The 23,617-nt window shown below is 43.7% G+C and overlaps 1 protein-coding gene across 2 annotated transcripts in view; it reads left to right on the top strand.

Annotated features, from left to right (window-relative positions):
* The window catches only part of OXNAD1 (oxidoreductase NAD binding domain containing 1), a 49,604-nt gene extending 40,309 nt beyond the window's left edge, over window positions 1-9,295 (top strand). For both annotated transcript variants that reach the window (XM_024747984.1, XM_024747993.1), the window contains 3 exons: window positions 6,927-7,169; window positions 7,917-8,025; window positions 8,699-9,295. In XM_024747984.1, the coding sequence (XP_024603752.1) occupies window positions 6,927-7,169; window positions 7,917-8,025; window positions 8,699-8,853 (507 nt within the window). In that variant the 3' untranslated portion in view covers window positions 8,854-9,295. The remainder of the gene's footprint in view (window positions 1-6,926; window positions 7,170-7,916; window positions 8,026-8,698) is intronic.
* Window positions 9,296-23,617: the final 14,322 nt, after the last annotated feature.

The raw sequence follows: 23,617 nt of genomic DNA, 5'->3' as shown, positions 1-23,617 counted from the left end.
GGGGGGGTGGAACTGCTCAGTATCAATTTTGGTGCTACACTTCTCTATGTTTGTGTTAAAATTCATAGAAGTGTACAACAACAAAAAACTGTTACCGTAAAGATAATGTAAAAAATAAAAGATTTCTAAATCTACAGCAGCATAAAAAAATATTCTTCCTATGGTTTACATGTCAGGTTGTATCTGTTTACACACATTTCTAGCTGCTTGCCTTAGCATTTCCATTGTAAATGTATCCTGTCACATTTCTACCCTGCGACCTTCTGAGTCCTTCCTTTGGTGTGGCCTCGGCTATCTCATTCCTTTTTATATTCTCTTTGGATTTTCCTCCATCACTATCTCCAGGTTGCATCCTGAGTTGTTAAAGTATGCCCTGAGGGTGGGACCAGCAAGGTGTCCATGTGCCCCGAGCTCAGTGCTAAAAGGAGCTTAGCCATCTGGGCTCCTAGTGCCACGTGCCCCCTCCAGTTGTTGGCCGCCTACGTGACCTGGACCTGTTCCTGGTCCATAGCTTCCTGCTTGGTTTCATGGCTCATTGGCATTTCAGTGGAGGAACTTATTCCAAGAGGCTGTAGAAAATCTCCAAGTGGCATTGCTTGAGTGCACATCCTAACTGTATTGCCTGCTCCACTCTGCCCAGTGGGAGTTGCAAACAGCCTTTATGAAGTCAGATTTTTCTTGGAACCATTCTCAGGTGTCTGTTTTCCTCCTGAGGATTCGTCTTATTAAGCTATTAGAGTGGACAATAGAGGCACGTGAGTGTCTCGGTGGCAGCAGGCTGCTGTGTTGGGACATCGAATAAAGTGCCATAAACGTCTTCCTTTATTTTCTCTGCTTTGGCTCAAGCTCCTGGTAGGGTAAAGGGTTGTAGACAGCTATTGTGTGCTGGGCGCCAGTTGCAGTGGAAAAGTTGTTTATTTCAAAAGTAGAAAATCTATATCCAAATTAGATACATTGCCATGTAATTGAAGGTAATGTCCCTTTACTCGCTTCCATTTTATACTCTACAGCACTTTGAGTCTCGTGTTCATGCTACCCTGGCAGTTTTTATTGATCAACAAAAGACAAAGGTGGCTTTTGATTCTTTCCAGATGCTAGCAAATTAGGAGATAGATCTACTGAAGATTATTTTGTCACTAAGGAGACGACAGGCTTCTTGATTATTATCTTTCTCTGGAACGTATTTTCTTGACAACTTAAGGGTTGAAAATGCTCTGGTTTCTAAAAACAGTAACCTAAAGATTTTGTTTGGTGTCATTACTAAGCACTCTGAAGGTGACCATTGGAGGGAATTATTTCTGTCTTGTTTCTTAGTCTCTTTTACTCTTAGATTCTTAGAGATAAAGAGAAATGTACAGGCAAGAAGGAGAGGAGGGGAGAGAGATTAACTCTGCTGTCATCATTAGACAGAGCCTCCACAGATTTCTGTTTTCAAGACTGGAACGGGAAGAGCATTTTAAAGCACTTTGGAAGACAGTGTAGCAATTCCTAGATTTTAGTTATTCCTAAAAGAATGCACCCTTGCTGCTACTTTCTTCTGTCAAAAATGAAAACCCATGTACCATCCTTCATGTAAAAATCTCCTGCATCTTTAAAATAGTTCAGATGGGGTTTTTTTTCCCTCTCAGAGAAAGGATTTCCATTCATTTAACAGTTCTTGACCAAAAAGGACCTGTTCTGTGAATTCACATAATTTTCATTTTTTCTTAGATTTTCTCTAAGTTTAGTTCTTTAAGTTGTAGAGCCCCAAATTAAATTCATATCAAAAAGTACTTACTGTGCACCTGTCAGGCAAGACACCAGGTGAGTGCTCAGGGTTGGTCTTCAGAAAGTGCCTGAACTGAGGGAGTCTACTCAGTTGACTTGTGTCAAGAATGCTCCTAGTATAAATGATTTCTTTATTCCTAAGTTCTGTTTTTTGGTGACAGGGAAGAAGGAAGCAGGCACCCCCTGTGTTTTTTCTTCTGTGACAGCCACATGACCAAAATACCCTCCATGTAGTGCTTGCTGCCAGCAGGGGTTCCCCCACAGTGTCATGCAATGCCCACCATGGCCCTGGGGGGTGAGCAGGACGGGGGCTGGAACCCATTTTCCAGGTGTGGCAGCAGAGGCTGAGAGGAGCGAAGGGACTTGCTGGATTTCATAGGGGCTGTGATTAAAAGTTACCTTTCTGACTCCTAGATCAGTGTGTTTTTATCCAAATTAAGGGTTCTCAACACTGCTGGATCCAATGCCCCCTTTCATTTCTGAAATGAAATTCAAAGTTAGTATATACATAGGTACATACATTAAATAAATACATTTAAAATATAACACAATTCTCTAAATACAATACAAAGGAGAAATAAAGGAAAGTGATCCATAATCAAAGACTGTATTTCAGTGTATAAATGGTGAGACATGTCTAAACTAGAAGGTAGAATGAGGTAGGCAGGTTGCTGTTCCCCAGTGTAGGATCACCGGGAATACACGTATACAGATGCAGGTGGTGCAGGTGTTTCCTGGCAACAGAATGACCACACATACGTGCTGTACACTGGGATGTGGTTCTCCAGAATAGTGAACACGTTTGGTAAATTTCTGGACACAACAACATACAATCTACATGGCAGTGACCTTCTGGAAAATTCAGACCACGTTAGATCCAGGCAAACAATACTTTGACTTGTTTTTGTTTCTGGGTGTTTTTTTTTTTTTTTTTTTTTTCAGTTTTTGGGCCTCTCCCTGTTTGGGTTTTTTATCATAAATGGGTGTTGAATTTGGTCAAAAGCTTTTTCTGCATCTATTGAGATGATCATATGGTTTTTATTCTTCAGTTTGTTAATATGGTGTATCACATTGATTGATTTGTGTATACTGAAGAATCCTTGCATCCCTGGGATAAATCCCACTTGATCATGGTGTATGATCCTTTTAATGTGTTGTTGGATTCTGTTTGCTAGTATTTTGTTGAGGATTTTTGCATCTATATTCATCAGTGATATAGGTGTGTAATTTTCTGTTTTTGTAGTGTCTTTGGTTTGGTTTTGTTTTTTTGCGGTACACGGGCCTCTCACTGTTGTGGCCTCTCCCATTGTAGGGCACAGGCTCCGGATGTGCAGGCTGGCTCAGCGACCACGGCTCATGGACCCAGCCGCTCTGCGGCATGTGGGATCCTCCTGGACCGGGGCACGAACCCATGTCCCCTGCATCGGCAGGCGTACTCTCAATCACTGCGCCACCAGGGAAGCCCGTATCTTTGGTTTTGGTAACAGAGTGATGGTGGTCTTATAGAATGAGTTTGGGAGTGTTCCTTCCTCTGCAGTGTTTTGGAAGAGTTTGAGAAGGATGGGTGTTAGCTCTTCTCTAAATGTTTGGTAGAATTCACCTGTGAAGCCATCTGGTCCTGGATTTTTGTTTGTTGGAAGATTTTTAATCACAGTTTCAATTTCATTACTTGTGATTGGTCTGCTTATATTTTCTATTTCTTCCTGGTTCAGTCTTGGAAGCTTATACCTTTCTAAGAATTTGTCCATTTCTTCCAAGTTGTCCTAAAATTTTATTGGCATAGAGTTGCTTGTAGTAGTCTCTTAGGATGCTTTGTATTTTTGCAGTGTCTGTTCTAACGTCTCCTTTTTCATTTCTAATTTTATTGATTTGAGTCTCTCCCTCTTTTTCTTGATGGGTCTGGCTAATGGTTTATCAATTTTGTTTATCTTCTCAAAGAACCAGCTTTTAGTTTTATTGACTTTTGCTGTTGTTTTCTTTGTTTCTATTTCATTTATTTCTGCTCTGATCTTTTTGATTTCTTTCCTTCTACTAACTTTGAGTTTTGTTTGTTCTTCTTTCTCTAGTTCTTTTAAGTGTAAGGTTAGATTGTTTATTTGAGATTTTTCTTGTTTCTTGAGGTAGGCTTGTATTGCTATAAATTTAACCTCTTAGAAATGCTTTTGCTGCATCCCATAGGTTTTGGATCATTCTGTTTTCATTGTCATTTGTCTCTAGGTATTTTTTTGATTTCCTCTTTGATTTCTTCAGTGATCTCTTGGTTATTTAGTAATGTATTGTTTAGCCTGCATATGTTTGTGGTTTTTACCGTTTTTTTCCCTGTAATTTCTAATCTCATAGCACTGTGGTCAGAAAAGATGCTTGATATGATTTCAGTATTTTTAAATTTACTAAGACTTGATTTGTGACCCAAGATGTGACCTGTCCTGGAGAATGTTCCGTGCGCACTAGAGAAGAAAGTGTAATCTGCTGTTTTTGCATTGAATGTCCTATAAATACCAAATCTATCTGGTCTTTTGTGTCATTTAAAGCTTGTGTTTCCTTATTAATTTTCTGTTTGGATGATCTGTCCATTGGTGTAAGTGAGGTGTTAAAGTATTATTGTGTTACTGTCGATTTCCTCTTTTATAGCTGTTAGCAGTTGCCTTATGTATTGAGGTGCTCCTGTGTTGGGTGCATATATATTTATAATTGTTACATTTCTTCTTGGATTGATCCCTTGATCGTTATGTAGTGTCTTTCCTTGTCTCTTGTAATGTTCTTTATTTTAAAGTCTATTTTACCTGATAGGAGTATTGCTACTCCAGCTTTCTTTTGATTTCCATTTGCATGGAATATCTTTTTCCATCCCCTCACTTTCAGTCTGTATGTGTCCCTAGGTCTGAAGTGGGTCTCTTGTAGACAGCATATATATATGGGTCTTGTTTTTGTATCCATTCAGCGAGCCTGTGTCTTTTGGTTGGAGCATTTAATCCATTCACGTTTAAGGTAATTATGACCATTTTCTTAATTGTTTTGGGTTTGTTTTTGTGGGTCCTTTTCTCCTCTTGTGCTTCCCCGTTAGAGAAGTTCCTTTAGCATTTGTTGTAGAGCTGGTTTGGTGGTACGGAATTCTCTTAGCTTTTGCTTGTCTGTAAAGCTTTTGATTTCTCCATTGAATCTGAATGAGATCCTTGCCGGGTAGAGTAATCTTGGTTGTAGGTTTTTCCCTTTCATCGCTTTAAATATGTCATGCCACTCCCTTCTGGCTTGTAGAGTTTCTGCTGAGAAATCAGCTGTTAACCTTATGGGAGTTTCCTTGTCTGTTATTTGTCATTTTTCCCTTGCTGCTTTCACTGATTTTTCTTTGTCTTTAATTTTTGCCAATTTGATTACTGTGTGTCTTGGCATGTTTCTCCTTGGGTTTATCCTGTATGGGACTCTCTGCACTTCCGGGACTTGGGTGGCTATTTCCTTTCCCATGTTAGGGAAGTTTTCGACTATCATCTCTTCAAATATTTTCTCGGGTCCTTTCTCTCTGTCTTCTCCTTCTGAGACCCCTGTAAAGCGAATGTTGTTGTGTTTAACGTTGTCCCAGAGGTCTCTTAGGCTGTCTTCATTTCTTTTCATTCTTTTATCTTTATTCTGTTCCACAGCAGTGAGTTCCACCATTGTGTCTTCCAGGTCACTTATCCGTTCTTCTGCCTCAGTTATTCTGCTATTGATTCCTTCTAGTGTAGTTTTCATTTCAGTTATTGTATTGTTAATCTCTGTTTGTTTGTTCTTTAATTCTTCTAGGTCTTTGTTAAACATTTCTTGCATCTTCTCTATCTTTGCCTCCATTCTTTTTCTGAGGTCCTGAATCATCTTTACCATCATTATTCTGAATTCTCTTTCTGGAATGTTGCCTATCTCCACTTCATTTAGTTGTTTTTCTGGGGTTTTATCTTGTTCCTTCATCTGGTACATAGCCCTCTGCCTTTTCATCATGTCTTTCTTTCTGTCAATGGTAGTTTTTGTTCCACAGGCTGCAGGATTGTGGTTCTTCTTGCTTCTGCTGTCTGCCCTGTGGTCGAGTTTTTTTGTAAAATGATTTAGGGTCTAGTCTCAGATCGTTCCAAACCAGTTTTCACCTGCATGTACGTCCCATGGATCTTTTAGAAGTCTGTGCAGGGCAGCCCTGTGCATCACAGAGACTGGTGTGCCGCCACACCAGCTCTCTGACTTAAAAGCCCTCATTTGCCTCATTTGCTGATTTCTGTGCTGTAAATACTCCCACAGTTGCTGGCATCAAACTACCAGTAGAAACTGGCCCACACAATTCCTGCAGATTTAACCATCCACTTAGTAGGAGCCAGCTTCTGGGCACCACTAACTTCACAGGACATCTGGTGTCTCTGGCCCTGCCCTCTAAATGCCAGTTGGATTCCCCAAGTCATCATGACCTGAAAAAAGTGTCACCACAGATTTCCAAAACACCTCCTTCAGGGGCAGTACCGCCCCCATGGAGAACCAGTGCATTCAGCTCTGATGGTATCTCTGGTGTAAGTGACCTCACCCAGTTGTAGCTGTTTTACCTGGGTGGGTGTGATTGGTACTCAACCCCTAGGCTGGAACCTCTGGCTGCCTGTTCTGCTCCGGGGAGAAGCTGACAGCACTGAGCAGGACCACAGTGCTGGCCTCAGCCTGTGGAGCAGCCTGGCTGTTCCCTGCTGGCGGCCACGAGGAAGCCTGGGGACCCACACTTCTCAGCCCTGATGAGCCCAGGGTAGCCCCATCCCGCCTCTCAGCTCCAAGGCTTTAATCAGAGCACAGGCGCACAGCTCAGAAAGGGACACTCATACGTCAGGGCTGTCCCCTGGGCCCAGTGCCTCTCTGCACAACCCAGTTAGTTCAGCACCTGAGAAGTTAACAAATGGCAGGATTCCTGAAGCGAGCCTCCGTTTCTCAACACCAGAGTGGCTGTGCAGCCTGCATCATGAAGGTGGAGGAGCACATGGCCTGTATGAGGCACAGGTGGGATCAGTTCACGGCCCTGCGAGAACTGAGAGCAAGCTGTAAAAATGGCCCTAAAATGTGACCAGAATATAGGAGGTGGATGCACTCTGCTTTCCGAAGGAAGAACATGGTTTAAGACCTTTGCTACACAGCATTAAAGGCTCGTTTCTCTCCCCCCTCAGTGTACACTGGACTCGGAAGTGGCCATGAGAGTGGGTGGAGAGTTCTTCTTTGACCCTCAGCCTGCAGATGCCTCTAGAAACCTTGTGTTGATTGCGGGAGGAGTTGGAATTAACCCTCTGCTTTCCATCCTGCGGCATGCAGCAGACCTCCACAGAGAACGGGCGAACAAGGGACGTGGGTATGAGATTGGAACAATCAGACTGTTCTACAGTGCAAAAAACACCAGTGAGCTCCTGTTCAAGGTAAGGGAGGAGTGTGTGTCCCATAGCTTGCTGTGAGCAGACTCGCATCATGGTATTAGTGTCCACGGACCTTTCTTGTCTCTATTCCGTCTTCTCTGCAATAGTTCAGAAGCTGGAAAGGCTGAATCATGTTCAAATGAGGCCCAGGACAATTTAAAAAGCTAGTGCTGAGGAGGCTCCCAGTGCAGTGACAGGAGAGGGCAGGGCTGGGGGCTTGAATCAGGAGGTGGATGAGGAGGAAAGTCACCATGGCGCTGGGGTTCCCCAGAGAGTCACGAGGACTACGGGTGGGCTCAGATGGCACAGGAGTAGGTAAGACCCAGCTGGGTATGTGAAACTCCCAGCGGTTGCATCTGTGGAAGCTAAGTCCATTTGACAAGGAGAAGCGTTTCACTCTGGGTTGCTTTGCAGCTGCAAGGATGAACAAAAGAACAGAAACAGTTAAAAGACACAACTGTGGTCAGTGAAACTGCTGCTTAATTGCCCACGCCTGAGAAAAAGGAAAAAGAAAAAACTCCCGGAGAGTTAGTAATATGCTTGTTAGCATATTCAGATTTCAATTAAAGCCAAATAGCCCTCTGTACTCTGAATGCTCTGGTCTGCTCGGCTGCAAACAATATCTCTCTAAGTAGAGAGCGGAGGGGCAGACGTGTGTGGAATGGCAGTGGAGGTTCAGTGTCCCTGGGGGTGCACATCTGTTTTGATTTTTTTAAATTGTAGTGTGACCAAATATGTTTGACATTCCAGAAAAATATCCTTGATTTAGTAAATGAATTTCCTGAGAAGATTGCATGCAGTTTGCATGTTACAAAACAGACTACACAAATCAGTGCAGAACTCAAGCCGTACATCACGGGTGAGTCCCCTAAAGATGTTTTGACTGTATCCACACCGTTATTTTGTGGATGTGCCAGTTGGTTGAGTGTAGATGCTTTATTGCTGGGAGTTGCTGGCTGGGAATGTCACTACTTGGGGAATTGAGAGACGATTCATCATGGAAAAATACAGAGAGGTTAGTTGGATTTACTTATTATATACACATCTCCTGCTGCCCATATTAAAATTTATTTTCTGCATTTTTTAGGGGACCTTTGCGTCATCGCCGTAGTATGCATACAAAGAATTATACTCCGGCTTTGACTGAATCAATTCCATTTGCCATTAATAGTAATTTAAATTTCTCGTGGTTTCCCCTCCCTGGGAGGAGTTCTCACAAAGCAGTTTATTTACTTTGCTGAAGGCAGTTTTGAATCTCTCCCAGAGATCAGTATGCTCCCTGGCCCTGTCTGGTGAGCGCATTATGATCAGCTGCCCTCATTGCTTGCCGTGGATTCAGGAAACCTGGAGACGCGCTCTCTGCTTGGGTCCGGCCAGGACACCAGCAGGAGCCAGCATGCTGATGACTCAGGACGTGACCCACTGAGCTTAGTTACTGAAAATAAACACTGTTGCCGAGTTGTGGTTAGTCCTTCCTCTTTTCAGTACAGACACATCTGGCTTAAATTGGTGTTTATTCTGTTTTTTGGTAGAAGGAAGAATAACGGAGAAGGAGATAAGATATCATATTTCAAGAGAGACCTTGTTCTACATTTGTGGCCCACCTCCCATGACAGACTTCTTCTCCAAGGAACTGGAGAGCAGCCACGTTCCCAAAGAGCACATCTACTTTGAGAAGTGGTGGTAGGGGGCAGGCGCAGGTGCAGAAGGGTGGGATGGAGGTCCACGAGGACAGGGACACTCTGTGTCCACACTCTGTGATTCGTGGTGGATGAATTTACCTCTACCCAGTCTTAGTTTTTAAGGCTGTGAACTCAGTGACCGGTTGGAGAAACAAGAAAAACCAGCTGACAGACTTAAATGATAAACTTGTTGCAAAAACTTCATTGATTAAACTGACTTTCACTACGTTGACTTTCTTTTATGAATAACTGCTTGATTATCTCATGATGTACCTTGAATTAGTCAATAGGGATTTTCTTTCCCCTTAAGGGAAAAAAAGACATAGACTTTTATTCAGTCATATGAAAATATGGTTTTGTGTGTGAAATGTAGGCTATCTTTAAATTATTTGATAACAACCTATATATCTTATGTTGAATAAATTTAATTTCATTTGAAATGCTTTATATTTAATGTCTTAGGGACTTCCTTGGTGGCACAGTGGTTAAGAATCCGCCTGTCAATGCAGGGGACACGGGTTCAAGCCCTGGTCTGGGAAGATCCCACATGCCATGGAGCAACTAAGCCCACATGCCACAACTCCTGAGCCTGCGTGCCACAGCTGCTGAAGCGTGTGCGCCTAGAGCCCATGCTCTGCGACAAGGGAAACCACTGCAGTGAGAAACCTGCGCAGCGCAACGAAGAGTAGCCCCTGCTTGCTTCAACTAGAGAAAGCCCACGTGCAGCAACAAAGACCCAACGCAGCCAAAAATAAATAAATAAAAATTTAATGTTTTAGTTTACCTTATTGTTGCCTGCAGCCTTGCTTCTTCAGAAGTTGGATTTGGAAATAGAAAATTATTAGGAAAACTGCTTTATGGAATTGAACATCCAGCATATTTGCTTCATGTTAATAAACAACCTCAGTATGTATCCTAATTGTTAGTTTCTTCTCAGATGAAACCTTTCCTGGGGTCTGTGTCTTTGGCCACCTGCCTCAGTGCTACACGTGGGAGGCGGCTTCTTGTTTGGGACAAAGGCAAGGATGACTGCCGTGTTCCCTGTTGAATCTGCCTTTAGTGGCTCGGCTGGCTGGCTATAGAAATGTGCTTAGGATTGATTAGGGGTTACAGAGCCAATTCCAAACCCTGTTCCTCTGCCTTTTATTTCATTCTTTTGCCAAAGTTGTTCCTGGCACGGCAGCTTCTCACATACTTGTTGAGTGACTAAAAGAAAGCAACTACCGTTTAATCCCTTGCTAAGCCTGGGGTTGGGAGGTGGTCCCCGGGATGCATGGACAGAGTGGAGAGCATCGTCCTAAGGCTGCTCTGGTGGAACTGCTAGAAAGCAGACTTTACTTCTTATCTCTATTTAGAGTTTAAAATACCTGAAATAAGTCCCCAGGCTCAGGCCAGGCCCTCCTTTCTGTGACAGGCAGTCTCGGACCATGGCCACTTTCCTGGAGAACCCCATGAGGTAAGGGGGATCCGGGAAGAAGGGCAGACCAGAGCCAGAATGCAGGGGTCCATGGAGAGGATTCTGTTCTCCAGCTGATGAGAGGGCAGGAGACCCTTTCTCCTCTCTGGGGTTGCAGGTCTCACAGGGACTCCAGGACTTAAACACATCACTGACTCGTGGGGTCTGGCGACGGCTAGCATCACCATTCTAGCCTCTGCCCTGTTTTGAATTTTGTTTTAAGCAGGGATCATTTGTCAACTGTTTCAATCCCAGATTTGAATTCCGTGGGAGGAGAGGGGGACCCTTGACCCGACAGGACCATCAGAGTCCGTTCAGGGCAATGATGGTCACCATTTCAGAGGTGAGGGGAACATGAGGAGCTCTGACCTCCCTAAGGAGCCTGAGTCACCCGTTGGCCCCAAAGTGTCCAGGCCGAGGGCTGGCCTTGAGGGCGGAGCATGCTGAGGTTCAAGGGCGTGAGAGCACCGCAGGGCCCTTCTGCCCACTGGCCAGGGCAGCTGGTAGCGGGGGGACACCCAGCTACCGAGAGGGAGTCCGCCCCAGGCCTTTCTGTGTTGGGAGTGGAGATGCCGGGGAGCAGCTTCAGTGTGGCGTGGGACAGGGGCCTGTGTGCCCGGTGTTGTGTCATAGAGCGAGGGCCACCCATCCTGGAGATCCCAGCTCTGCCCGCCACCCTGCCAGACACTGTCGCCATCTGTAAATCCCTGAGGGGCCAGGTCATGACCTTTGCCTAGACTGTAGCTCCCTCCAGCTCTGCTCTTTCTGGTGCTGAGCGCTGAACAGTATATCTGGTCCACTGTCAAGGATGTCCTTTTGCCCTTGCTTGCTGAGCCAGTGAGAATCTCTTTGGTCCTCAAATTAAGTCCAGCCAGGGTGACTTGGAATTTATAGTGTGGTGGCTGAGAATGTCAACTGGAGAGAGCCTGTGAGCCAGGCTGCTTGGGTTCAGATCTCAGCTCTGCCACGTACTGGGTAGATGACCTGGAGCACGTCACTGATCTACCTGATGCCTCAGTTTGTAATTACACACACGTGGGCACGTAACGTGCCCCTGCATGTGAAATGGAGGTAGTAATACCCCCTCCCCTGTAGGGCTGTTATAGGGATTAAAGGTGATGAAACATATGAAGTGCTCGGTAGAGCAGTGCATGAGCGTGAGTGTGTTAGTACTTTGCTTTTCCTCATCCTATTCAGGAAGGATGTAAGAGGCTGGATGGCGCAGGTTTAGTCCACCTGCCTGTAACCTGCACATGGTAGGGCTCTGTCTTGTTCAGCGCTCATTTTGGCACATGGTAAGTACTTAGTAGATACTTCTTACGTGGGTGAGAGGACCTGCCCAGAGCTGATGGGCTGTTTTAAAGGCATTCTTGAGGATCCTTCTGGCCTTATGAGTTTGTGAAAGGATGTTTCTTCTTGGGACATGAGACCCTTTCAGAGTCTACTCAGAAGATAGGTTAAGCCGATGTGTGAGACTTTCTCAAATTTTGTGTTAGAATGAACGCTAATGCTCACCAGGAAATGGATCAAATACCTTGGCCTTTCCCAAATAGTCTGCCATTAAAGGGGCTTTCTCTGAGGCACAGGGCACTTCCTCGTCCACAGGGTGTCTTTAGGTGGACGTGGAGCTCCGAGATAAGGATGTTCCCTGGGACCCTGTTTCTGGTCAGTAGCCCCTACTCTGAAAGAAAAAAAAAAAAAAACGTCTTACGAAAATGTTCAAAGATACACCAAAGTAGACAAGGCAGTAGAATTATACATCCATCACCCAGCTTCACTGATTACCAACATTCTGCTGTTTATTTTTGTCTGCCCTCAACGTCATTGTGTTTTGATGTTTCAGGAGTATTTTGAAGTAAATCCTAGAAATCATATCATGTCACCTGTAAATTCTTCAGTGTGTAACAGCCATGTCACCTCAATGTGACCACCATGCCCTCATCACACTCAGCACAAGTAACAGTGATTCCTTAATATCATCAAAACAACCTTCCTGAGCTCTTTTCCCCCCACTGCCTCAAAGTCCACGTGTTGCAATTTGGTTGATATGTCCTTTGAGCTTCTTTCAATCCACGGTCTCTTCTCCCCACCCCACACACATCTCCATAGACATTTCATTGAAGAAACTGGGGCATTGGTCCTATAGACTTTCCCACATTGTAAACCCAGCCTACTGTATCCTCAAGGTGTCGTTGAACATCACCCTGTATCCTCTGTATGTCACATAAACTGGTAAGGAGATCTAGAGCTCATTTAGATTCAAGATTTTGTTTTTCTTTTGCAGGACTACATCGTAAGTGGTGTTACGTATTTTTTTTTCTTTTAAGAAGATGTTGAGGGTAGGAGTTTATTCATTTATTTTTGCTGTGTTGGGTCTTCGTTTCTGTGCGAGGGCTTTCTCTAGTTGCAGCGAGCGGGTGCCACTCTTCATCGCGGTGCGCGGCCCTCTCACTATCGCAGCCTCTCTTGTTGCAGAGCACAGGCTCCAGGCGCGCAGGCTCAGTAGTTGTGGCTCACGGGCCTAGTTGCTCCGCGGCATGTGGGACTCTCCCAGACCAGGGCTCAAACCCGTGTCCCATGCATCAGCAGGCAGGTTCTCAACCACTGTGCCACCAGGGAAGCCCGGTGTTATGTATTTCTGTTGCATCCTATGGAGGCACCTAATGTCTGTCCCACTTCTAGTGTTTTTAAGATTGATCAGTGGGTTCAGCTTTTGTCAGCCTGATCCCCCCAATGAAAAGTTCTCTATCAGCCTTTCACCTAATTATCTTAGTAGCTGTTGATCATTGTCTATACCTACTCTTTCATTAAGGATCAATTGCCCATCTCTATCATTTTTTCTGCATTTATTACCAGTGACTCTTCTAAAAAGAACTTTCCCTCATTGACTTTGCCCTAAAATGAGTCTGAATTGGAAAGACAGAGTCAGTGCTTGATTCCTTTTATTCATCAATTAGCCTATTAAGAGTTGGTGTCTGAGCAACCTCCAAAGATCGAAGATGACCAGTGACATTATTTTTTTTAAGTATCATTATGAACTCTTTGGCTTTTTGTACATTTGATTGTTTGCATCCATTGTGTTCAAACTTTCGATGGTTGGCTTGTTTGGTGATGCCCCGGCTGTGTTAGGGGCCCCCACTAAGTCATGGGGTGTTGATGAGGTTTGGGACTATTAGAGTTGCAAAAAGTGCTTGAATAAACAGAAAAGAGGAAAAGGAGATGAGTGTGCTGTCAGAAACCCACATGAAGAAAGTGTTTCAAGCAGGACGGACTGGTCAGCTGGGTCATTCTTGATGCAACAGGAGAGAAGTTCTCATGAGCAGCCATTGATGTAGCAACTGGAAGGTCACCGGTGATCTTGATAAGAGGGATGTCAAGAGTGAAACATTGGAGTGGGTGTGGGAACAACTGGGAGGAAAGAAATTGTAACGAGTATGAATCGCTATTTCAAAGAATGTTAGTGTAATGGGAAGGAAAAAGATGGGATGGTAACTGGAAAGGGAAATGGGGTCAAGAGAACTCCATTTTTTAAAACTCATTAAAAAAATTTTTATTGACGTATACTTGATTTACAATGTTGTATTAATTTCTGCTGTACAGCAAAGTGATTCAGTTATACATACATGTATTCTTTTTCACATTCTTTTCCATTATGGCTTATCACAGGATATTGAATATAGTTCCCTGTTCTGTACAGTAGGACCTCGTTGTGGATCCATCCTATATATAATAGTTTGCACCTGCTAACCCCAAATCCATCCCTCCCCCACACCCCCCCTTGGCAACCACAGGTCTGTTCTCTATGTCTGTTTCGTAGATGTGTTCATTTCTGTAGTATTTTAGATTCCACATATAAGTGATATCATACGATATTTGTCTTTTCCTGTCAACTTCACTTAGTATAATAATCTCTAGGTCCATCCATGTTGCTGCAAACAACATTCTTTTTTATGGCTGAGTAGTATTCCATTGTATATATGTACCACATCTTCTTTATCCATTCCTCTGTCGATGGACACTTAGGTTGTTTCCATGTCTTGGCTATTGTGAATAGTGCTGCTATGAATATAGGGGTGCATGTATCTTTTTGAATTATGGTTTTCTCCGGATATATTCCCAGGAGTGGGATTGCTGGATCATATGGTAACTGTTTTTAGTTTTTTGAGGAACCTCCATACTGTTCTTCATAGTGGCTGCGCCAATCTACATTCCCACCAACAGAATAATAGGGTTCCCTTTTCTCCACACCCTCTCCAGCATTTATTGTTTGTAGACTTTTTAATGATGGCCATTCTGACCAATGTGATATGGTACCTCATTGTAGTTTTGATTAGCAATGACAAGTGTCTTTTCATGTGTCTATCTGCCATCAGTATGTCTTCTTTGGAGAAATGTCTATTTATGTCTTCTGCCCATTTTTCAATTGGATTGTTTGTGTTTTTGTTATTGAAATGTATGAGCTGTTTGTGTAATTTGGAAATTAATCCCTTGTTGGTAGCATCGTTTGCAAATCTTTTCTCCCAGTCTGTAGGTTGTCTTTTTGTTTTCTTTATGGTTTCCTTTGCTGTGCAAAAGCTTTTAAGTTTAATTAGGTCCCATTTGTTTATTTTTGCTTTTATTTCTATTGCCTTGGGAGACTGACCTAAGAAAACATTTGTACGATTTATGTCAGAGAATGTTTTGCTTATGTTCTCCTTCTAGGAGTTTTATGGTGTTATGTTTTACATTTAAGCCATTTTGAGTTTTTGTGTATGGTGTGAAGGTGTGTTCTAACTTCATTGATTTACATGCAGCTGTCCTACTTTCCCAAGACCACTTGATAAAGGGACTGTCTTTTTCCCATTGTATATTGGTGTGTGAGTTTTTTTCTGGGCTCTCTATTTTGTTCCATTGATCCATATGTCTGTTTTTGTGCCAATACCATGCTGTTTTGATTACTGTAGCTTTATAGTGTTGTCTGAAATCAGGTTGTGCCTCCTGATTTGTTCTTTATCTTCAGGATTGCTTTGTCAATTCTGGTCTTTAATGGTTCCATATAAGTTTTAGGATTATTTGTCCTAGTTTTGTGAAAAATGTCATGGGTAATTTGATAGGGATCGCATTAAACCTGTAGATTGCTTTGGGTAATATTGCCATTTTAACAATATTAATTCTTCTAATCCAAGAACATTTACTCATTTTTTAATGTTTTTTAAACTTTATTTTGAAATAAGTTTAGATTTATAGAAGAGTTACAAAGATAGTACAGAGTTCCCATACAACCTTTTCCCAGCTTCCCCGAGTGGCAGCATCTTACATATATATACATGGTATGTTTATCAAAACTAAGGAATCAACAGCACAGTTAAATTGGTACAGTACTATTAACTAAACCAAACTCTGAAAGAATCATTTAGTGGGAGTCCAGGTGGCTTTTTCTAGAGGATGCTAAATTAGTTAACTTATTTTCTGAGCACCTACTATATGCAGTCACTGTCTAGAAATTCAAGATAAGAAAGTATAAGACAAAGTCTCTTTTGAGGAGCAAGTTTAATACTTTGGGAAACTTTTTTTATGATTGAAAGTGGAAACGCTTTGGGGAAAAACGTTTTTTTGCAACTCTGCTTGAAAGAGAGGTGTAGAATGTGGCTGACTGCATGAATCACTGGAGTGGTGAGGAGGTGGGAGGGGGCAGTGGGGAAGGTTGTATCCATTCTGGCGACAGTGCTTTGGAGAATTTTTACTACGAGATGCAGAGCTGCAAGTGGGTACATGTGCGTGTGCAGGTACCAGTGTGTGGACACATGCACTGATTGTCAAACAGCATCCAGTCTCGTGTGCCTCCGCCTGAGATTTTTTTTTAACTTTCTGAATGGAGAACAGCAATTTCCTTCATCCCTGCTTATTGTAGACGATCATATCCTGATAATTCAACCTGAGAGCTGTTATTTCATTTTATTTTAAATGAAACTCAAGGAAGTATACTGCTCTCATCTTAGAGAAGTAGTGAGATGTCTTGTCTTTAATATTACTCTTTCCTAATATGCACATATGCAGCAAGCATGGAGATGACATTTAAAGATACCTCCTAACCCACCATCAAATCAAGGCGTGCATTTTAAAATGCTTTGTGCTTAGGAACCCAGACTGTCCTGGATGTTGAGCAGCTTGATCCAATTGGATCTTGATCCAATCTGAGCTCTTACAAACCCTGCAGGGGCCCGTTAGCCTAAGCTGGTCTCTTCCATCTCATCCCCGTGTCTCATTTTGCTGTGCTCGAGTGTACCAAGATTCTGTCCATTTCTTTTTAATCAATATGATTGTGGAAAATCAAATAATACAAAAGCATGTAAAATAAAAAGCTGAAGTCCCCACCACCACCTCCCCGTGCCACTCCCTCACCTAGAACGAACTTCTGTGTAAAAATCTTGCTGGGTATTCTTTTAGACAGTTTACAGTGTATTAACATGGAATACATATGAAATATGTGTGCTTGTGGATTTCATTCTTTTAACACACTTCAAATTATGGATATATATCAGAATGTACTTTACCGTATGTCTATGAATGACATCTAGATTGTCCCCAGTTTGGGGCTGTTACGATTTGCAGTGAACAAACTTGTTCATTTGGTTTTTATGCACATAATCCTGTATAATTGCTAGAATTGTCATTTCTGGATCAAAAGTTGACTGGTATGGTCAAACTGCTTTATAAAATTCCTAATCGATTTATAGTCTAATGGAGTATGAAAGTACCCATTCCCCTACCTTCTGGCTAATACTAGATATTCTAAGTCTTTAAACTGTTTTTCCTAGTCAGTTGGGTGAAAGTTGCTTTTTTTTTCTTATTTCCTGATTGCTCTCTAGCATTTTTTTTTCCTTGAGTGTTTTAGCTACTTCTCTTTCTTCTTTGGAGAATGGTGTGTTCACGTCTTCTGTCCATCTTGATATCTGATTTGTAACTCCTTATAGAATGAATGTTAATCCTTTGTTACATGTATTGCAGAGATTTTCCCCAGTCTATTACTTGTCCCTGAATTCTGTTTTTTATAATGTATACCAGAATTTTAAATTTATATATAATCAAATATGTCAGTCTTTTCCCTTGGTTTTTATGGAGATACTTTCTTCTGATACTTTTGCAGGTCTTTAATCCACTGGGAATTAATTTTGTGCTGGATGAGGGATAGGGGTCCGACTTTTTCCATATGGCTCTCCAGTTGCTCAGCACCATTCATCACACTTTTCCCCTGATTTGAAATGCCTCCTTTATCACATACTGAGTCCCCTCACTACTGTTTCCTAAGTCTACTTATTTGTTCCTGCTCTGAAATCACACTGTTTTCATTACTCAAGCTTTTTAGTATATTCTGTCATTTCTTTACCACATCTTTTTCATCTTCAGGTTATTTAAACACAAATAGGTTTTATCCATAGCAATATAACTTCAGTTTCACAGGTAAAGTTATAAAGGGGGAGTGACAGGGAGTAGAAGCTCTGGGGTTAACCTGAATTCTGTGGTGGTCTGGATTTTGGTGGGCGCTCCAGTATCAACTGAACACTACAGAAGTACTTGGCATTTGACAAGTAGTTTGTTTTGTCTCAGCAAATTACAACATTTCTGTGAAGTAGGCAGTGTGAACAATGCTGTCCCATTTACCTACAGGGGAAGTGAGGGAGAGTGGTTAGATGGCTTGCCCATGGCTGGGAGTGACAAAGCCAGACGTGTGGGACACAGCCTCCTCCCTCTCCTCTTGGAGGACTTTCCTCTCCACAGACTCCGCCTTGGGCTTGTTCCCAAATCCTCCCTGCCGCTAAAGGGTGGGCTCTCCTCCATCTTTTGAGAGAGACTCAATTAACCAGAACACCCCATCACCAGAGCATTTTAGTTGGTGAGATTTTTTTTTTATTATTATTATTTTTTGCTGTACACAGGCCTCTCACTGCTGTGGCCTCTCCCGCTGCGGAGCACAGGCTCCGGACGCGCAGGCTCAGCGGCCATGGCTCACGGGCCCAGCTGCTCCGAGGCACCTGGGATCCTCCCGGGCCAGGGCATGAACCCGTGTCGCCTGCATCGGCAGGCAGACTCTCAACCACTGCGCCACCAGGGAAGCCCCTCAGTTGGTGAGATTTTTAAATCCCGCTAAGCCTCTCTGTTGTAAGGCGCCTAGAGAGAAGAAACATGCAATGAGTGTGGTTGGCTGTGTGGTCTAATGGAAAGAACATGGTGCCCGGCATCCAGAGACCTTACTTCCTGCGTGACTCACCCCACCTTTCTCCGTAACCTGCTCTCGTCTGTCAAGTAGGTAGGAATGTGCAGCTTAAGTCCCTTTCAGCTTTACCATCCTACAATTTCATGATGGAAAAACGGGCCTTAGGGATCAAGGGGCGGTTGAGGTTGGCCGTTCTGATGAGCGATGAGCAAGGAGCGTCTTAACTGTCTTCAGATATTTGATTAATTGTTGCAGTGACTATTTGCATCTCCAGTGTTGACAGAAGAAGAAGAAATTGCCTTGGACTGAAGCAAGGGAAAAGTTTGGTTTGATGTAGAGGGCTTTTGCACTCTACCGGTGATTAAATTCTGGAGTTGGGGCTCAAGAGAAATGGTGGAATCACCATTAATAAGAAAGAAAACTGACAACATTTGCCTATTGGGGCTCCAGATGGGCTGGACTGAGACAGAGGGTGAATCGATAGTTCCCTAGATTCAAGAAAGGGAAGTTTTAGACAGTTAGCAACTTAGGCATTTTGTGGATCCAGAAACTGGCAAGCTTGTTGGTTGTCTTTCCTTCCAAGATGAGTTTCTTGTTATATTCGTTGAAAAGTCAACAAGATAGATGGTACCTAGCACTGAAGGTTCACGGACACAGGTCCAGTACAAGAAGCATTTTAATACTCACTCTGAAAAGTGAAGTCTATTTCTTACCATCATTGAGCCTTTCTGTTACTTAGAGGCAGCAGAAAAATCCAAAGCCATATTGGGTTTGATGACCAGTAAGCAACACATTTAACTATGGAAGTGTAGATTTTACTGCATTAGTTAGAGGGTGGAATACTTTTCTTCTTTCACCAGTCAGCCAACATGGGGTCTGTGTTTTTAAACCATCTTTGGATTGAATGAATCCCCTTACCCCATTTCTAAGACACGGTTGCCAGCCACGGCTGTAATTGCCAACATCACCATTAGAATCGTTTCGGGGCAGAACTTAGGCTCTGCCCCCAGACCCAGGATAAGTAGTTCCCGTTATGCAACCACACCCCTCACCTGTGATGTCTCCCCAGCCAGCTGCTTCTGGTTCGCAACAACTCCTCTCTCCCCAAATTAAAGATATGTTCTCTGGGTCTTAAGGAAAGGATCAAGACTTACATTTCAATGACTTTGTAGAATATTGCTGAGATTAGTGGTTCAAATCCTGAAAACGAATCCAGGAGAGAGGTTCTAGGAAGGTCCTAAACAGGACAGGACAGGATCACTGGAGTGTTCATTATTCTTTTTTTGTTTTTAAAGAAGATGTTGGGGGTAGGAGTTTATTAATTAATTAATTTATTTTGGCTGTGTTGGGTCTTTGTTTCTGTGCAAGGGCTTTCTCTAGTTGTGGTGAGCGGGGGCCACTCTTCATCGCGGTGCGCGGGCCTCTCACTGTCGCGGCCTCTCGTTGCGGAGCACAGGCTCAGTAATTGTGGCTCACGGGCCCAGCTGCTCCGCAGCATGTGGGATCCTCCCAGACCAGGGCTCGAACCCGTGTCCCCTGCATTGGCAGGCAGGCTCTCAACCACTGCGCCCCCAGGGAAGCCCCGGAATGTTCATTATTCTGAGGAAATGCCTTTGACAATGACAATGCTTGCTTGGTTCCAGTGTGACTGGTAGTTTCAGCCCCTCTTCATTCTCCCGTCCACTGCAGAGTCTTCAGAGCCCGCCCTCAGACTCCTCCTCCACACTAACATTTATGTAGCACCTACTGTGTGCCAGCCAGTCTCCAAGCACTTTGCATGCATTCATTTGATTCTCACAGCTATCATCCCCATATTACACAGGGGTAAGTAACTTGCCCAAGGCCTCATGCCTGGGACTGGGGTCAGGCTTCTAGCCAGCACCATGGCCCCAGCATCCACGCCCTTAGCCACCAGGCACGCTGCCTCCCCTGGGACAGCTCCCCCGACCTTGGCCTTCAGGTCTCAGCCTCAACGCTGACCTCCTCCACAAAGCCTCCCCAGCCGGCTGCACCCTCCGCCCCACGCCCGCCTTCACGGCCCCCTGAGCTTCTCCACGGCCCATGTTAGTGCAGTTACCACTCCTGCGTAACTGCTGGGTGTCTGCTGTGCTGTGAGCTCCAAGGGAGCCAGGATTGGCTCCGTCTCCCCAGCACACGGCACAGTGGATGGGAGCTAAAGCCACAGGTCTGGGGAGTGAGAGATCTGGCCCCTCGTGCCCACGTGAACGCACAGGGGCTGGGGAAGCCAGCGCCTGCCGGGTGCAGGGCCGAGTGGCCTATGGCCCGTGAGCTTTGGTCTGGCTGCAGAAGCCACGCCAGGCAACAGGAACCCGTGGGGAATACCACCTTACTTCCTCTTCTGGGGACAGCTACCTCAGAAACCCAGGTGAAGGTTCGTTGGGTCCTGACCTTGGATCTGACGGGATGCCGTCACTCTGGGGCAGGTACGGGAAACCTGGACTCCCCTGGGAGTCCGTCCCGTGCTGCCCACGTGGTGCCAGCACCTCCAGCAGGGCTGCGGGAAGCAGGGGTCATGCCCAGCTGCCTCCAGCCCGTCCCCTCACCAGCCGTCTCACGTCATCTTTAATCCCATCTGCTGCTCTCGGCCTGCTCAGGGGAGCCCAGCAGGAGTGTCCCCAGGGCCAGCACAGCCCTGCACTGGGTGTGGGTAGTGAGCTTTGCGTCAGCGTCTTCCTACTACTAATAATAGCCCACTGATTGCTTTGAGAGCTCGTCCTGAACTAGGATGATCTGTGGTTTAGAACGGGCCGTGATTAATACGTTTAGATTACAGATAAAACATGCTTCATAAGAAATGAATTAGAATGTCTCCTTCTCATGTTTTCTTGAAGCCAGTCCCATCAAGCATAACTCTAAAGTATGATCCAGTTAGAAGTCTGAAAAAATTCAGACAAGGATTGGACTGATGGTCAGTGTTTTGTTACTTATAGACCACTCACTTTAAGACTATAAACGTTATTACAATGTTTCTGTTAGGATGGGGTCCGCTATGCTTTATAACAGCCCACTGGGCTGCACAGTGGTGGCCACAGTGCCTATGGCAGCTACTTGGGTCCCCACCTCCGTACCCTGATCACCCCTGAAAACGCCCCATTCCTTCCAGACCCACTGTGACAGCTGCAGCCCCAGAGACTAATGACCACATGCACAAGCCTTACGCCAAACCCTGCAAGTCTTCGCAACTTTGGTCACCAGGGCCTTGTCAGTGCCAACGATAGCCTTTTTCCCTGTTGGCAACCACAGCAAAGTAAAATTTCCTTCAGGAATCCCCACACTTAAAAGGGACATGCAGGATGAAGGGACTGGGATTTAGGGGCTTATTTATTTTTTGTAACAAGCATCTCATTTCACACGGAACAAGCTGTGATTCGACTCATGGCTGTCCTGCGGCCGTGGGTCTCACCCTTGGCTGCACCATAGAATTCTGGGGGGTTTTACAAATCCCAAGGCCCAGGCCACTCCCCAGGGAAACCACCCACGGTCTGCTTATTGAAAAATATATCCAACTCTGGGTGATGCAAGGCATCCACCTGAAGGGTGCAGCTGGGATTCTATGCTTTTCAGAGTTGAGAGATGGGCGTGGTTTTTGTCCCAGCCTGCTGCTATGGAGCCTATTTTTCAAGAGTCATGATCCTTTAAGATATGGGCTAAGAGGTAATATTTGTATTAAATAAAAATACTATATAGATGTTTCTGAGTATAATTGTGGAAAATGTCATTTTAAAATAACTTAAAAAAAAACCATCTTCTTTAAAACTATCTATTTTTTAAAAACTGTCTTAAAATACCTAGAAATAAACCAGCCTAAGGTGGCAAAAGACCTGTACTTGGAAAACTGTAAGATGCTGATGAAAGAAACTGAAAATGACACAAACAGATGGAAAGATATACCATGTTCTTAGATTGGAAGAATCAATATTGTCAAAATAACCATACTACTCAAGCCAATCTACAGATTCAACACAATCCCTATCAAATTACAGAACTAGAACAAAAATTTTTTTAAATTTGTATGAAAACATATGTACATATTCCTTTACCTTCTCAAAGCAATCTTGAGAAAGAAAAGCAGAGCTGGAGGAATCAGGCTTTCTGACTTCAGACTATACTACAAAGCTACAGTCATCAAAACAGTGTGGTACTGGCACAAAAACAAATATAGATCAATGGAACAGGACTAAAATAAACCCATTCACCTATGGTCAATTAATCTACCACAAAGGAGGCAAGAATATACAATGGAGAAAAGACAGTCTCTTTGAAAAGTGGTGCTGGGAAAACTGGACAGCTACATGTAAAAGAATGAAATTAGAACATTCTTTAACAAAATGCACAAAAATAAACTCAAAATGGATTAAAGACCTAAATAAGACCAGATACTATAAAACTCCTAGCGGAAAACATAGGCAGGACCCCCTTTGACATAAATCGCAGCAATATCTTTTTGGATCCGTCTCTTAGCGTAATGGAAATAAAAACAAAAATAAACAAATGGGACCTAATTAAACTTAAAAGCTTTTACACAGCAAAGGAAAGCATAAATAAAATGAAAAGACAACCTACAGAATGGGAGAAAATATTTGCAAATGATGCTACTGACAAGGGATTCATTTCCAAAATAAACAGACGGCTCATACAGCTCAATATCAAAAAAAAACCGAAACAAAAACCAAACAACCCAACTAAAAGTATGAGCAGACCTAAACAGACAATTCTCCAAAGAAGACATACAGATGGCCAAACGCACATGAAAAGATGCTCAGTGTCGCTAATTATTAGAGAAATCCAAACCCAAACTACAATGAGGTATCACCTCACACCAGTCAGAATGGCCATCATCAAAAAGTCTACAAAGAAATGCTGGAGCGGGTGTGGAGAAGAAGGAACCCTCCTACACTGTTCATGGGAAAGTAAATTGGTACAGCCGCTATGAGGAACAGTATGGAGGTCCCTTAAAAAACTAAAAATAAGGCTACCATATGATCCTGCAATCCCACTCCTGGCATATATCTGGAGAAAACCATGATATGAAAGGATACGTGTACCCCAATGTTCATTGCAGCACTATTTACAATAGCCAGGACATGGAAGCAACCTA

Source organism: Neophocaena asiaeorientalis, unplaced genomic scaffold (assembly GCF_003031525.2).
Source record: "Neophocaena asiaeorientalis asiaeorientalis breed wild unplaced genomic scaffold, Neophocaena_asiaeorientalis_V1.1 scaffold33, whole genome shotgun sequence".
In the NCBI taxonomy this organism is placed as follows: domain Eukaryota; kingdom Metazoa; phylum Chordata; class Mammalia; order Artiodactyla; family Phocoenidae; genus Neophocaena; species Neophocaena asiaeorientalis.
This window is presented reverse-complemented; position numbering and strand designations above follow the sequence as displayed.